General features: G+C 55.7%; 1 protein-coding gene across 1 annotated transcript in view; it reads left to right on the top strand.

The window, feature by feature from the left end:
• Positions 1-15510, top strand: part of cfap43 (cilia and flagella associated protein 43) — a 261004-nt gene that overhangs the window by 172205 nt on the left and 73289 nt on the right. The window contains exons 25-26 of the mRNA XM_085996108.1: positions 739-828; positions 10146-10226. Of these exons, the coding sequence (XP_085852234.1) occupies positions 739-828; positions 10146-10226 (171 nt within the window). The remainder of the gene's footprint in view (positions 1-738; positions 829-10145; positions 10227-15510) is intronic.

Genomic DNA, 15510 nt, shown 5'->3' with positions numbered 1-15510 from the left:
TACGGCGCTCCCTCAGTACTGCCCCTCCGACAGTGCGGCGCTCCCTCAGTACTGCCCCTCCGACAGTGCGGCGCTCCCTCATTACTGCCCCTCCGACAGTGCGGCGCTCCCTCAGTACTGACCCTCCGACAGTGTGGCGCTCCCTCAGTACTGCCCCTCCGACAGTGCGGCGCTCCCTCAGTACTGCCCCTCCGACAGTGCGGCGCTCCCTCAGTACTGCCCCTCCGACAGTGCGGCGCTCCCTCAGTACGGCCCCTCTGACAGTGCGGCGCTCCCTCAGTACTGCCCCTCCGACAGTGCGGCGCTCCCTCAGTACTGCCCCTCCGACAGTGCGGCGCTCCCTCAGTACTGCCCCTCCGACAGTGCGGCGCTCCCTCAGTACGGCCCCTCCGACAGTGCGGCGCTCCCTCAGTACTGCCCCTCCGACAGTGCGGCGCTCCCTCAGTACGGCCCCTCTGACAGTGCAGCACTCCCTCAGTACTGCCCCTCTGACAGTGCAGCACTCCCTCAGTACTGCACTGGAGGGTCTATTTAGATTTTTGTGCTCCGGTCTCTGGAGTGGGACTTAAACCCATGATCTTCTGACTCCGAGGCGAGAGCGCTGCCCACTGAGCCACGGCCGACAGTTTTGAAATGCTCGTGACAGTCCTCATGCTCGTCATTTACCAGTGCTGGTTTGAAATGAATCCAACCAAAGCCTCACTTCAGTGCCTGTTACTATTCTCTCTTTGCCTTCAGACCACAGCTGAGCGCTATCTCACCCCAGAGCAGAAACGCAAGCTCGAGGAAGAGTACAAGACCGAACAGCTGCGGCTACTGGCTGCCAAGGTACCTCGCAAACCGTTTACAGGGGGGATTCCTGCTGGCGAGCTCCACTGTTAGAACATCCTGCACTGAAAGCCCATCATAATCTGCCAGGGTTCCCAGCCCTGACCACTACCCACTGCAAGGTCAATCCTTCCCTTTTACCCGCTGTGTGCTGTACATGTACAGGAGCTGACACTGAGACACACACGGGCCATACAGTACCAGACGGGAGTGAATCGTTCCCTTTTACCCGCAGTGTGCTGTACATGTACAGGAGCTGACACTGAGACACACACGGGCAGTACAGTCCCAGACGGGAGTGAATCGTTCCCTTTTACCCGCTGTGTGCTGTACATGTACAGGAGCTGACACTGAGACACACACGGGCAGTACAGTACCAGACGGGAGTGAATCGTTCCCTTTTACCCGCTGTGTACTGTACATGTACAGGAGCTGACGCTGAGACACACACGGGCCGTACAGTACCAGACGGGAGTGAATCGTTCCCTTTTACCCGCTGTGTACTGTACATGTACAGGAGCTGACACTGAGACACACACGGGCCGTACAGTACCAGACGGGAGTGAATCGTTCCCTTTTACCCGCTGTGTACTGTACATGTACAGGAGCTGACGCTGAGACACACACAGGCCATACAGTACCAGACGGGAGTGAATCATTCCCTTTTACCCGCTGTATGCTGTACATGTACAGGAACTGACGCTGAGACACACACGGGCCGTACAGTACCAGACGGGAGTGAACCGTTCCCTTTTACCTGCTGTGTGCTGTACATGTACAGGAGACACTGAGACAGACACGGGCCGTACAGTACCAGACGGGAGTGAATCGTTCCCTTTTACCCGCTGTGTGCTGTACATGTACAGGAGCTGACACTGAGACACACACGGGCCGTACAGTACCAGACGGAGTGAATCGTTCCCTTTTACCCGCTGTGTGCTGTACATGTCCAGGAGACACTGCGACACACACGGGCCGTACAGTACCAGACGGGAGTGAATCGTTCACTTTTATCCGCTGTGTACTGTACGTGTACAGGAGCTGACACTGAGACACACACGGGCCGTACAGTACCAGACGGGAGTGAATCGTTCCTTTTACCCGCTGTGTGCTGTACATGCACAGGAGCTGACACTGAGACACACAGGGCCGTACAGTACCAGACGGGAGTGAATCGTTCCCTTTTACCCGCTGTGTGCTGTACATGTACAGGAGCTGACACTGAGACACACACGGGCCGTACAGTACCAGACGGGAGTGAATCGTTCCCTTTTATCTGCTGTGTACTGTACATGTACAGGAGCTGACACTGAGACACACACGGGCCGTACAGTACCAGACGGGAGTAAATCATTCCCTTTACCCGCTGTGTGTACTGTACATGTACAGGAGCTGACACTGAGACACACACGGGCCATACAGTACCAGACGGGAGTGAATCGTTCCTTTTACCCGCTGTGTGTACTGTACATGTACAGGAGCTGACACTGAGACACACACGGGCCGTACAGTACCAGACGGGAGTGAATCGTTCCTTTTCCCCGCTGTGTGCTGTACATGTACAGGAGCTGACACTGAGACACACACGGGCCGTACAGTACCAGACGGGAGTGAATCGTTCCCTTTTACCCGCTGTGTGTGTGATGAAATATGTCATTTATCAGACTCTGTATTCACTACATATATTGTATTGCCTGCTCCTGTGTTTTTACCTTGTATTGTATATAGCGCACCGCCCCCTTTCTCCCCATTGGGTGTGTCGGCTCCGCCCATACCTGGCCCTACTTAAGACAAGCCCAGGCTTGTCTTGCAGCAGAACAGCAGAATGCTAGGTGAAGACACAGGCATCTTTCTTTGCTAATAAAAGCCTAGTTTTATCCAGTTAACTTTGAGCCTTGAAGTTATTGAGGCGCATCAATTTTATTAGCAAACTTTCAACGATGGATCAACTTTTGAAACCGGAACGCTTGGATTTGGACCCGCATGCTTCGGATGCATCGGCACGGTTTGGACACTGGTTCCAGTGCTTGGAATTTTTTATGGCCAACTCCGAAGCCGTCACAGCCTCTAGAGCCACCGGAGATGGGAAACTCGGGATCCTGCAGAATCGGGTAAGCCACCGGGTTTTTCCACTCATCCAAGACGCCGCCACCTACCTGGATGCCTGCAACATTCTAAAGGCCCACTATCAGCGGCCTACCAACGAGGTGTACGCCAGGCATCTGCTTGCTACCTGCACACAGCGACCCGGAGACTCGCTAGAGGACTTTCTAGTCACCCTAAAAGTGCTTGGCAAAGACTGCAAATGCAAAGACGTGAAAGCCACGGTATACACAGACGAGCTTATTCGGGTGCCTTTATCGCAGGCCTTAGTTCTAATTACATCCGGCAGAGACTGCTAGAGAAAACGGGCCTAGATCTGACACAGGCTGTGGACACAGCGCGATCGCTGGATGTGGCTCAGAAGAACTCTGACTCCTACTCTTCAGGCCGCGCGGCCCACGCCGCCTCGTACGCACCAAGGGCGCCACCATGTTGGAAGACATCTTCCCCGCCCGGTAGCCCAACACCGTCGGGGCCCTGCTCTCCCCCCAGAAGCCCTACGACCGCCGCGACGCATCGGGGCCCCAAATGCTACTTCTGCGGGCAGCTGAAGCACACCAGGAACCTGTGCCCGGCGAAAGGCACCACCTGCTGTAAGTGCGGTAAGAAGGGGCACTTTGGGAAGGTGTGCAGAGGGAACCCCGCAGGCAAACCCGCCACCGCCGCGTGCACGCCGTGGGAGCGGCCATCTTGGACGCCATCTTGTCCAACCTCATGGGGTCCGCCATCTCGCGAGCAGACATCGTGGACGCCATCTTACCCGGCCTCGTGTGGCCCACCATCTTGTCCCGATCAGGGCCCTACAGTGGCGTCGATCACAGTGGACCAGTCCAGACCGCACCCACTATCCAAATCGATGGTGGACATCGAGGTAAACGGGTGCAAGGTTAAATGTTTAATTGACAGCGGGAGCACGGAGAGCTTCATTCACCCTGGTCTGGTACAACGACTCTCTCTAACTATAGTCCCTACTCAGGGCACGATCTCTATGGCCGACAAAACCCAGATATCGACTATTGCGGGTTACTGCGCGGTACGATTGTCCGTTAAAGGCACTGTATATAATAATTTTAAACTGTTAATTATGAAGGATTTATGTGTGAGCGTGATCTTGGGCCTGGATTTTCAGTGCCACCACCAAAGCATCACGCTCAATTTCGGTGGGACCCAGCCGCCCCTCACAGTGTGCGGTCTGGCTACCCTGAAGGTAAAGCCGCCTTCGCTATTCGCGAACCTTACCCCTAACTGCTGGCCAATAGCGACCAAAAGCAGGAGGTACAGCTGGGAGGACAGGCGGTTTATCACGACCGAGGTAGACAGGCTCCTGAGGGAGCGCATTATTGAACGCAGCAACAGCCCGTGGCGCGCCCAAGTGGTGGTGGTGAGGGGTAGCGAGAAGAAGCGGATGGTGATTGACTATAGTCAAACAGTCAACATCTATACCCAACTAGACGCCTACCCGCTACCCCGCATATCCGAGATGGTGAACCAAATTGCCCAATACCGGGTGTTCTCCACTATCGACCTCAAGTCAGCGTACCACCAGCTCCCTATCAGACCAGAGGACCGTTTGTACACCGCCTTCGAGGCAAACGGACGCCTCTACCAGTTCCTCAGAGTCCCCTTTGGGGTGACGAATGGGGTCTCGGTCTTTCAGAGGGAGATGGACCGCATGGTCGATGACCACCACTTGCAGGCAACCTTCCCCTATCTCGACAACGTCACCATCTGCGGCCACAACCAACAGGACCGCGACTCAAACCTCGCGAGGTTTCTGAAAACCGCACAAAAACTCAACCTCACTTACAACGAGGACAAGTGCGTTTTCAACACCACGCGCCTCTGCATACTAGGCAGCGTGGTGGAGGATGGGGAAATCGGACCAGACCCCGACCAATTGCGCCCCCTACGGGAGCTGCCCCTGCCCAACACTCCCAAAGCCCTGAAAAGGTGCCTGGGGTTATTCTCGTATTATGCCCAATGGGTCCCTAACTACTCCGATAAAGCCCGCCCCCTCTTGAAAGCATCCTCTTTCCCGCTCTCTGCTGAGGCCCATGCTGCCTTCAAAAGCATTAAGCAGGATATTGAGCGGGCCACGCTACAGGCAGTGGACGAGAACACTCCCTTTCAAGTGGAAAGTGATGCGTCTGACTTTGCCTTGGCGGCCACCCTCAACCAGGCGGGGCGGCCCGTAGCTTTCTTCTCGAGGACCCTCCAGGGGCCCGAGATCAGACACTCCTCCGTGGAAAAGGAGGCCCAAGCCATCGGGGAGGCAGTGCGCCACTGGCGGCACTACCTAGCCGGCAAACGCTTCACCCTACTTACCGACCAGCGGTCGGTAGCGTTTATGTTCAATAATAAACAGAGGGGGAAGATTAAAAATGATAAAATTCTTAGGTGGCGGATCGAGCTCTCCACCTTCGAGTACGACATCATATACCGGCCGGGGGCCCTTAACGAATCCCCCGACGCCCTCTCACGAGGGATGTGTGCCAACGCCACCGGGGATCGGCTACAGACCCTCCACAACGACCTCTGCCACCCAGGGGTCACACGGCTGTTCCACTTCATAAAGTCCCGCAACTTACCCTACTCGATTGAGGAAGTTCGGTCTCTGACCAGGAACTGCCGCACTTGCGCTGAGTGCAAGCCTCGGTTCTACCGCCCTGATAGAGCCCACCTAATCAAAGCTACACGGCCCTTTGAGCGGCTTAGCTTAGATTTCAAGGGCCCCCTCCCGTCCGTCGACCGCAATGTTTACTTCCTGAACATTGTGGACGAATACTCCCGTTTCCCATTCACCTTCCCCTGCCCAGACATGACCAGCGCCACGGTCATTAAATGCCTCAACAGCCTGTTCTGCCTGTTTGGTATGCCAAGCTATATCCACACGGATAGGGGGGCGTCCTTCATGAGTGAAGAGCTACGCCAGTACATGCTGTCCAAGGGGATTGCCACGAGCCGTACCACCAGCTACAACCCCCGGGGTAACGGTCAGGTGGAGCGAGAGAACGGGACAGTATGGAGGGCAGTCACCCTAACTCTAAGGACCAAGGGCCTCCCTATCTCCCGCTGGCAGGAAGTCCTCCCAGATGTGCTCCACTCAATACGGTCACTATTGTGTACCGCCACTAATGCCACGCCTCATGAGCTAATGTTTGTGTTTCCCCGGAAATCCACCTCAGGCGTATCCATACCGTCATGGCTCTCCACCCCAGGTCCGGTACTTTTGTGGAAGCATGTGAGGGGCCACAAGATGGACCCTCTCGTGGAGCCAGTGCACCTGCTCCACGCCAACCCACAATATGCGTATGTCCGGCACGCCGACGGACGGGAGGACACTGTGTCTATAAAAGACCTCGCCCCAGCCGGTAACAACAGCAACAACGACAATGACTACAACAACAACAGCAACAACGACAACAACAACAACAACTATTACCCACCCACTCCACCCACTATTCTTTCATCACCCCCGGAAGAACAGCAGCCAACGGTACCCCCACCACCTACTCCTTCAACAACCCCGGTGGCGCCCCCGGCAGAGACCCAGGAGGTCACCTGGGACACCCAGCCGGCGCCCGCGGCAGCGCAACCGTTACGTCGGTCACAGAGGACTATCACACCCCTGGACAGACTAAATCTGTAGAAGGGGTGAATGTGATGAAATATGTCATTCATCAGACTCTGTATTTAACTACATATATTGTATTGCCTGCTCCTGTGTTTTTACCTTGTATTGTATATAGTGCACCGCCCCCTTTCTCCCCATTGGGTGTGTCGGCTCCGCCCATACCTGGCCCTACTTAAGACAAGCCCAAGCTTGCCTTGCAGCAGAACAGCAGAATGCTAGGTGAAGACACAGGCATCTTTCTTTGCTAATAAAAGCCTAGTTTTATCCAGTTAACTTTGAGCCTTGAAGTTATTGAGGTGCATCAGTGTGTACTGTACATGTACAGGAGCGGACACTGAGACACACACGGGCCGTACAGCACCAGACGGGAGTGAATCGTTCCCTTTTACCCGCTGTGTACTGTACATGTACAGGAGCTGACACTGAGACAGACACGGGCCGTGCAGTACCAGTGAAAGTTTTGCCCAGGGAGTTCTGTACACTAGTACCATGGTGTGCTGATACCAGTAGTGCAGGGAAAGTTTGTTTCTATTTATTTTTTTATGAATTAATTATAGGGTTGTGCTCATTGCTGCAGTTTTTAGGTAAAAGGGAAACAGAGTGCTGGGAATCTGAAATGATCCAGGGAATGCTGGAAATGCCCAGCAGGTCTGTCAGCGACAAGTCAGGTTGTGGTTTCGGGTGTGTGGGCTGCTCAGAACCTCGCGAACAATCCCGATGAAGCATCCCGGCTGAAATGTTAACACTTGTTTCAGTGACTGCTACTGATACGTACATATGCAGCCTCCTCTGCCCGCCTGTCTCCATGGCTGTGCTAACCAGTAATCCTGACTCCGCACAGCCTCGGTGAATCGCAATACAGTGACCCTGACATACACTGAGCTCCCTCCGCTCCCCGTCTTCCAGAGACACGCTGTGTATTGAGCGGGGATTGCTGCCTGTGTCACTGTGTGCTGCTCGCTCACACACTCGAACCCGGTGTAAGAAATGTACGAGAGCCAATTCTGGGCACAGCGTTAGGTTGGGGGTCCACTGTACGAGAGCCAATTCTGCACAGAGCGTTAGGTTCGGGGTCCACTGAACGAGAGCCAATTCTGCACAGAGCGTTAGGTTGGGGGTCCACTGAACGAGAGCCAATTCTGCACAGAGCGTTAGGTTGGGGGTCCACTGAACGAGAGCCAATTCTGCACAGAGCGTTAGGTTCGGGGTCCACTGAACGAGAGCCAATTCTGCACAGAGCGTTAGGTTGGGGGTCCACTGTACGAGAGCCAATTCTGCACAGAGTGTTAGGTTCGGGGTCCACTGAACAAGAGCCAATTCTGCACAGAGCGTTAGGTTGCGGGGTCCGCTGAATGAGAGCCAATGCTGGGCACAGCGTTAGGGCACACCATGGAACTACTGTACAGAACACCCTGGGCAAAACTTTCACTGGTACTGTACGGCCCGTGTGTGTCTCAGTGTCAGCTCCTGTACATGTACAGTACACACAGCGGGTTAAAGGGAACGATTCACTCCCGTCTGGTACTATACGGCCCGTGTGTGTCTCAGTGTCTCCTGTACATGTACAGCACACAGCGGGTAAAAGGGAACGATTCACTCCCGTCTGGTACTGTACGACCAGTGTGTGTGTCAGCGTCAGCTCCTGTACATGTACAGTACACAGCGGGTAAAAGGGAACAATTCACTCCCATCTGGTACTGTACGACCAGTGTGTGTCTCAGCGTCAGCTCCTGTACATGGACAGTAGACACAGCGGGTAAAAGGAAACGATTCATTCCCGTCTGGTACTGTACGGCCCGTGTGTCTCAGTGTCGGCTCCTGTACATGTACAGTACACAGCGGGTAAAAGGGAACAATTCACCCCCGTCTGGTACTGTACGACCAGTGTGTGTCTCAGTGTCAGCTCCTGTACATGTACAGTACACACAGCGGGTAAAAGGGAACGATTCACTCCCGTCTGGTACTGTACGGCCCGTGTGTGTCTCAGTGTCAGCTCCTGTACATGTACAGTACACAGCGGGTAAAAGGGAACGATTCACTCCCGTCTGGTACTGTACGGCCTGTGTGTGTCTCAGTGTCAGCTCCTGTACATGTACAGTACACAGCGGGTAAAAGGGAACGATTCACTCCCGTCTGGTACTGTACGGCCTGTGTGTGTCTCAGTGTCAGCTCCTGTACATGTACAGTACACACCTTTGTTTTGGTTCCCCCCCCACCCTCTTTCCTTTGTTTTTTCTCTCTCCCACATGGCAGCTGTCTCATTCTCCCAGCGCATTTCACACCTAATCTAGAGCCGTCTTTTGTCTCCACTAGTCCTATCACCATCTCGTCTCGTTTTGAATACCTCTTAATGTCTCTTCTCTTTTGTTCTCTCCCAGACTGGCCTCTTAATCTGTGGTGTTCCGCAGGGGTCAGTGCTGGGACCCCAACTCTTTACAATCTATATTAACGATTTGGAGGAAGGGACCGAGTGCAACGTATCCAAGTTTGCCGACGATACAAAGATGGGAGGGAAAGCAGTGAGTGAGGAGGACATAAAAAACCTGCAAAAGGACATAGCCAGGCTAAGTGAGTGGGCAGAAATTTGGCAGATGCAATATAATGTTGGAAAGTGTGAGGTTATGCACTTTGGCAGAAAAAATCAAAGAGCAAGTTATTATCTAAATGGAAAGCATCTGCAAAGTGCTACAGTACAAAGGGATCTGGGGGTCCTGGTGCATGAAACACAGAAGGTTAGTATGCAGGTACAGCAGGTGATCAGGAAGGCCAATGGAATCTTGGCTTTTATTGCAAGGGGGATGGAGTATAAAAGCAGGGAAGTCTTGCTGCAGTTATACAGGGTACTGGTGAGGCCACACCTGGAATACTGCGTGCAGTTTTGGTTTCCATATTTAAGAAAAGATATACTTGCTCTCGAGGCAGTTCAGAGAAGGTTCACTCGGTTGATTCCGGAGATGAGGGGGTTGACGTATGAGGAAAGGTTGAGTAGGTTGGGCCTCTACTCATTGGAGTTCAGAAGAATGAGAGGCGATCTTATCGAAACATATAAGATTGTGAGGGGGCTTGATCGGGTGGATGCGGTGAGGATGTTTCCACTGATGGGTGAGACTAGAACTAGGGGGCATAATCTTAGAATAAGGGGCTGCCCTTTCAAAACTGAGATGAGGAGAAACTTCTTCACTCAGAGGGTAGTAAATCTATGGAATTTGCTACCCCAGCGAGCTGTGGAAGCTGCGACATTAAATAAATTTAAAACGGAGATAAACAGTTTCCTAGCTGATAAGGGAATAAGGAGTTACGGGGAGAGGGCAGGGAAGTGGACGTGAGTCTAGGTTCGGATCAGCCAGGATCCTATTGAATGGCGGAGCAGGCCCGAGGGGCCGTATGGCCTACTCCTGCTCCTACTTCTTATGTTCATTCCCTGTGCCTCTTTAGTCTTGATAAAGGGTTTTGACCCGAAACGTTGACTCTAATTTCTCTCCACGGATGTTGCCTGGCCTGCTGAGTTTTTCCAGCGTTTTCTGTTGTTATTAAGAAATGATGAACCTGTGTCACTGATTCTCCTCCACTCTGTTCCCAGGCTGACAACTGGAGAGAGCGCGCTCTGAAAGACATGATGGGAGGAGTCCTCGAGATCAAAAAGTCGGACATCCTGAAAATGGTGAGAGTGTCAGCGGTTCCCTGACGTTGGCGCATGTCCTGTGCCCAGAATTGGCTCTCATTCAGTGGACCCCCAACCTAACGCTGTGCCCAGAATTGGCTCTCATTCAGTGGACCCCGAACCTAACGCTGTGCCCAGAATTGGCTCATTCAGTGGACCCCGAACCTAATGCTGTGCCCAGAATTGGCTCATTCAGTGGACCCCGAACCTAATGCTGTGCCCAGAATTGGCTCTCATTCAGTGGACCCCCAACCTAATGCTGTGCCCAGAATTGGCTCTCATTCAGTGGACCCCCAACCTAATGCTGTGCCCAGAATTGGCGCTCATACAGTGGACCCCGAACCTAACGCTGTGCCCAGAATTGGCTCTTGTACAGTGGACCCCAAACCTAACGCTGTGCCCAGAATTGGCTCTCGTACAGTGGACCCCCAACTTAACACTGTGCCCAGAATTGGCTCTCGTACAGTGGACCCCAAACCTAACGCTGTGCCCAGAATTGGCTCTCGTTCAGTGGACCCCCAACTTAACACTGTGCCCAGAATTGGCTCTCGTACAGTGGACCCCCAACCTAATGCTGTGCCCAGAATTGGCTCTCGTACAGTGGACCCCCAACCTAATGCTGTGCCCAGAATTGGCTCTCGTACAGTGGACCCCCAACCTAATGCTGTGCCCAGAAGCTGACTCTGGATTGGGGAGTGTGACACCCACCATTGGATCCTCCCCACCCATACCAGTGGCCATAGATCTTGACCCAAAGCTGGAGACGGGGGTCACTAAGCATACTCTGGATGGGCAGCTGCCACCTGTTGGGGGCAATCGCCCTGGCAGAGCCTCGGAGCAGTGCCAAGCTGCTCTGCTGTGGCCCACCAAAGGAGGTGGGTGAAAGGGCCGCACCGGACAAAGAGAGGCCCAGCTCGGCAGCTCCCTCCGGGATAGGCTAACCACTCCCTGCTGCATTCTGGGGCCTTGGTTAGGCCCATGTCGGAAACTACACCTGCTCTCTGACCTCAGCGCTGGGCTGATTTTGCCCGGACGCCTGCAAACACCACCGGCCATGCCTCCTTGACATGAAGGGCCATGCCGGAGATCCCCCAATGCCAGCCCACCCCACTCCCAAGGTTCCCTGGTTCTGCACCAAATTCTAGTCTCCACCACATGGAAATCAAGCTTTCTGTTTGACGGGACACTGATGGACAGCAAAATTCAGGAAAAAGTTGACGGTAGGGAAGGGATCTGCGTGGAGAACTTGTAAAGCGTTAAGTCTTCATAATATAACCAGTCCTGGAGCGTCACCGATCTGAACTGAAAATAATTGCTGTTAATGGGAGTCCACTATCCTGAGACACCAAACCTAATTACTGTCTTAACTTCTGACCTACCTGTTGGGTGAACGTCAGCCGGAGGACATCCATCCTAAACAGGACTAAACTATAACTCTGGTAGGGGATGGTTAGATGGGCAAATGACCTTCCCATTAAGATACTAAGACCTGAAAATGATCCAGGGAATGCTGGAAATGCCCAGCAGGCCTGTCAGCGACAAGTCAGGTTGTGGTTTCGGGTGTGTGGGCTGCTCAGAACCTCACGAAGAATCCCGATGAAGCGTCCCGGCTGAAATGTTAACGCTTCTTTCAGTGATTGCCCACGGTATTGATCTCCGCTCCAGCAGCAGTAGGGCTGCTGCTCTTGGCCTCAGTATCCCGGGCTAGCGAGGAGGAAAATCGCAAGGCTCCTGCTCCAACTGCTGTCCAGTTGTATGTGTGGATGCCTGTTGTGATGGATCTCACAGTCAAATAGCCTGCAATTCTCTAACTAGAGTGGGCACTAGGGTGGGGGACCAGAGGGAAGCTCGGGTCCATATCCCACAAAAGTCAGCTTGAGGAAAGAAAGAACTTGCATTTATATAGCGCCTTTCACAACCTCAGGATGTCCCAATACTATTTACAGCCAATGAAGTACTTTTGAAGTGGAGTCACTCTTGTAATGCAGGAGACGAAGCAGCCAATTTGCAAACAGCAAGCTCCCACACAGCAACGTGATAATGACCAGAAAATCTGTCTGAGTGATGTTGTTTGAGGGATAAATATTAGCCAGGATACTGGAGATAACATCCCTGCTCTTCTTCGAAATATTGTCATGGGATCTTTTATGTTCACCTGAGAGAACAGGCGGGGCCTCGAATTAACATTCCATCCGAAAGACTGCCCCTCCGACAGTGCAGCGCTCCCTCAGTACTGCCCCTCCGACAGTGCAGCGCTCCCTCAGTACAGCCCCTCTGACAGTGCAGCGCTCCCTCAGTACTGCCCTTCCGACAGTGCAGCGCTCCCTCAGTACTGCCCCTCCGACAGTGCAGCACTCCCTCAGTACTGCCCCTCCGACAGTGCAGCGCTCCCTCAGTACTGCCCCTCCGACAGTGCAGCGCTCCCTCAGTACTGCCCCTCCGACAGTGCAGCGCTCCCTCAGTACTGCCCCTCCGACAGTGCAGCGCTCCCTCAGTACTGCCCCTCCGACAGTACAGCACTCCCTCAGTACTGCCCTTCCGACAGTGCAGCGCTCCCTCAGTACTGCCCCTCCGACAGTGCGGCGCTCCCTCAGTACTGCCCCTCCGACAGTGCGGCGCTCCCTCAGTGCTGCCCCTCCGACAGTGCAGCGCTCCCTCAGTACTGCCCTTCCGACAGTGCAGCGCTCCCTCAGTACTGCCCTTCCGACAGTGCAGCGCTCCCTCAGTACTGCCCCTCCGACAGTGCGGCGCTCCCTCAGTACTGCCCCTCCGACAGTGCGGCGCTCCCTCAGTGCTGCCCCTCCGACAGTGCGGCGCTCCCTCAGTGCTGCCCCTCTGACAGTGCAGCGCTCCCTCAGTACTGCCCTTCCGACAGTGCAGCGCTCCCTCAGTACTGCCCCTCCGACAGTGCGGCGCTCCCTCAGTACTGACCCTCCGACACTGCAGCGCTCCCTCAGTACTGTCCCACTGACAGTGTAGCACTCCCTCGGTACTGCCCCTCCAACAGTATGGCGCTCCCTCAGTACTGACCCTCCGACAGTGCAGCGCTCCCTCAGTACTGCCCCTCCGACAGTGTGGCACTCCCGCAATACTGCTCCTCCGAACGTGCGGCGCTCCCTCAGTACTGCCACTCCGACTGCGGCACTCCCTCAATACTGCCCCTCCGACCGTGCAGCGCTCCCTCAGTACTGCCCCTCTGACAGTGCAGCACTCCCTCAGTACTGCCCCTCCGACAGTGCGGCACTCCCTCAGTACTGCCCCTCCGACAGTGCAGTGCCCCCTCAGTACTGCCGCTCCGACAGTGCAGTGCTCCTTCAGTACTGCCCCTCTGACAGTGCAGCACTCCCTCTGCTGCCCCTGTTAGTGCAGCGCTCCCTCAGTACTGTCCCTCTGAAAGTGCAGCACTCCCTCAGTACCGCCCCTCCGACAGTGCAGTGCTCCCTCAGTACTGCCCCTCTGAAATTGCAGTACTGCCTCAGTACTGCCCCCTCCGACAGTACGGCGCTCCCTCGGTACTGACCCTCCGACAGTGCAGCGCTCTCTCAGTACTGCCCCTCCGACAGTGCGGCACTCTCGCAATACTGCCCCTCCGAACGTGCGGCGCTCCCTCAGTACTGCCCCTGCGACTGCGGCACTCCCTCAATACTGCCCCTCCGACCGTGCAGCGCTCCCTCAGTACTGCCCCTCTGACAATGCAGCACTCCCTCAGTACTGCCCCTCTGACAGTGCGGCACCCCCTCAGTACTGCCCCTCCGACAGTGCAGCGCTCCCTCAGTACTGACCCTCCGACAGTACAGCTCTCCCTCAGTACTGACCCTCCGACAGTGCAGCACTCCCTCAGTACTGCCCCTCCGACAGTGCAGCGCTCCCTCAGTACTGACCCTCCGACAGTGCAGCGCTCCCTCAGTACTGACCCTCCGACAATGCGGCTCTCCCTCAGTACCGCCCCTCCAACAATGCGGCGCTCCCTCAGTACTGCCCCTCCGACAGTGCAGCTCTCCCTCAGTACTGCCCCTCCGACAGTGCAGCGCTCCCTCAGTACTGCCCCTCCGACAGTGCAGCGCTCCCTCAGTACTGCCCCTCCGACAGTGCGGCGCTCCCTCAGTACTGCCCCTCCGACAGTGCGGCGCTCCCTCAGTACTGCCCCTCCGACAGTGCAGCGCTCCCTCAGTACTGCCCCTCCGACAGTGCGGCGCTCCCTCAGTACTGCCCCTCCGACAGTACGGCACTCCCTCAGTACTGCCCTTCCGACAGTGCAGCGCTCCCTCAGTACTGCCCCTCCGACAGTGCGGCGCTCCCTCAGTACTGCCCCTCCGACAGTGCGGCGCTCCCTCAGTGCTGCCCCTCCGACAGTGCGGCGCTCCCTCAGTGCTGCCCCTCCGACAGTGCAGCGCTCCCTCAGTACTGCCCCTCTGACAGTGCGGCACCCCCTCAGTACTGCCCCTCCGACAGTGCAGCGCTCCCTCAGTACTGACCCTCCGACAGTACAGCTCTCCCTCAGTACTGACCCTCCGACAGTGCAGCACTCCCTCAGTACTGCCCCTCCGACAGTGCAGCGCTCCCTCAGTACTGCCCCTCTGACAGTGCAGCACTCCCTCAGTACTGCCCCTCCGACAGTGCGGCACTCCCTCAGTACTGCCCCTCCGACAGTGCAGTGCCCCCTCAGTACTGCCGCTCCGACAGTGCAGTGCTCCTTCAGTACTGCCCCTCTGACAGTGCAGCACTCCCTCTGCTGCCCCTGTTAGTGCAGCGCTCCCTCAGTACTGTCCGTCTGAAAGTGCAGCACTCCCTCAGTACCGCCCCTCCGACAGTGCAGTGCTCCCTCAGTACTGCCCCTCTGAAATTGCAGTACTGCCTCAGTACTGCCCCCTCCGACTGTACGGCGCTCCCTCGGTACTGACCCTCCGACAGTGCAGCGCTCTCTCAGTACTGCCCCTCCGACAGTGCGGCACACTCGCAATACTGCCCCTCCGAACGTGCGGCGCTCCCTCAGTACTGCCCCTGCGACTGCGGCACTCCCTCAATACTGCCCCTCCGACCGTGCAGCGCTCCCTCAGTACTGCCCCTCTGACAATGCAGCACTCCCTCAGTACTGCCCCTCTGACAGTGCGGCACCCCCTCAGTACTGCCCCTCCGACAGTGCAGCGCTCCCTCAGTACTGACCCTCCGACAGTACAGCTCTCCCTCAGTACTGACCCTCCGACAGTGCAGCACTCCCTCAGTACTGCCCCTCCGACAGTGCAGCGCTCCCTCAGTACTGACCCTCCGACAGTGCAGCGCTCCC

Source organism: Somniosus microcephalus, chromosome 8, assembly GCF_052327205.1.
Source record: "Somniosus microcephalus isolate GS21.2 chromosome 8, FLI_Smic_1.0, whole genome shotgun sequence".
Classification (NCBI taxonomy): domain Eukaryota; kingdom Metazoa; phylum Chordata; class Chondrichthyes; order Squaliformes; family Somniosidae; genus Somniosus; species Somniosus microcephalus.
Note: the sequence above shows the minus strand (reverse complement) of the source record. Positions and strands in the feature narration are given on the sequence as shown.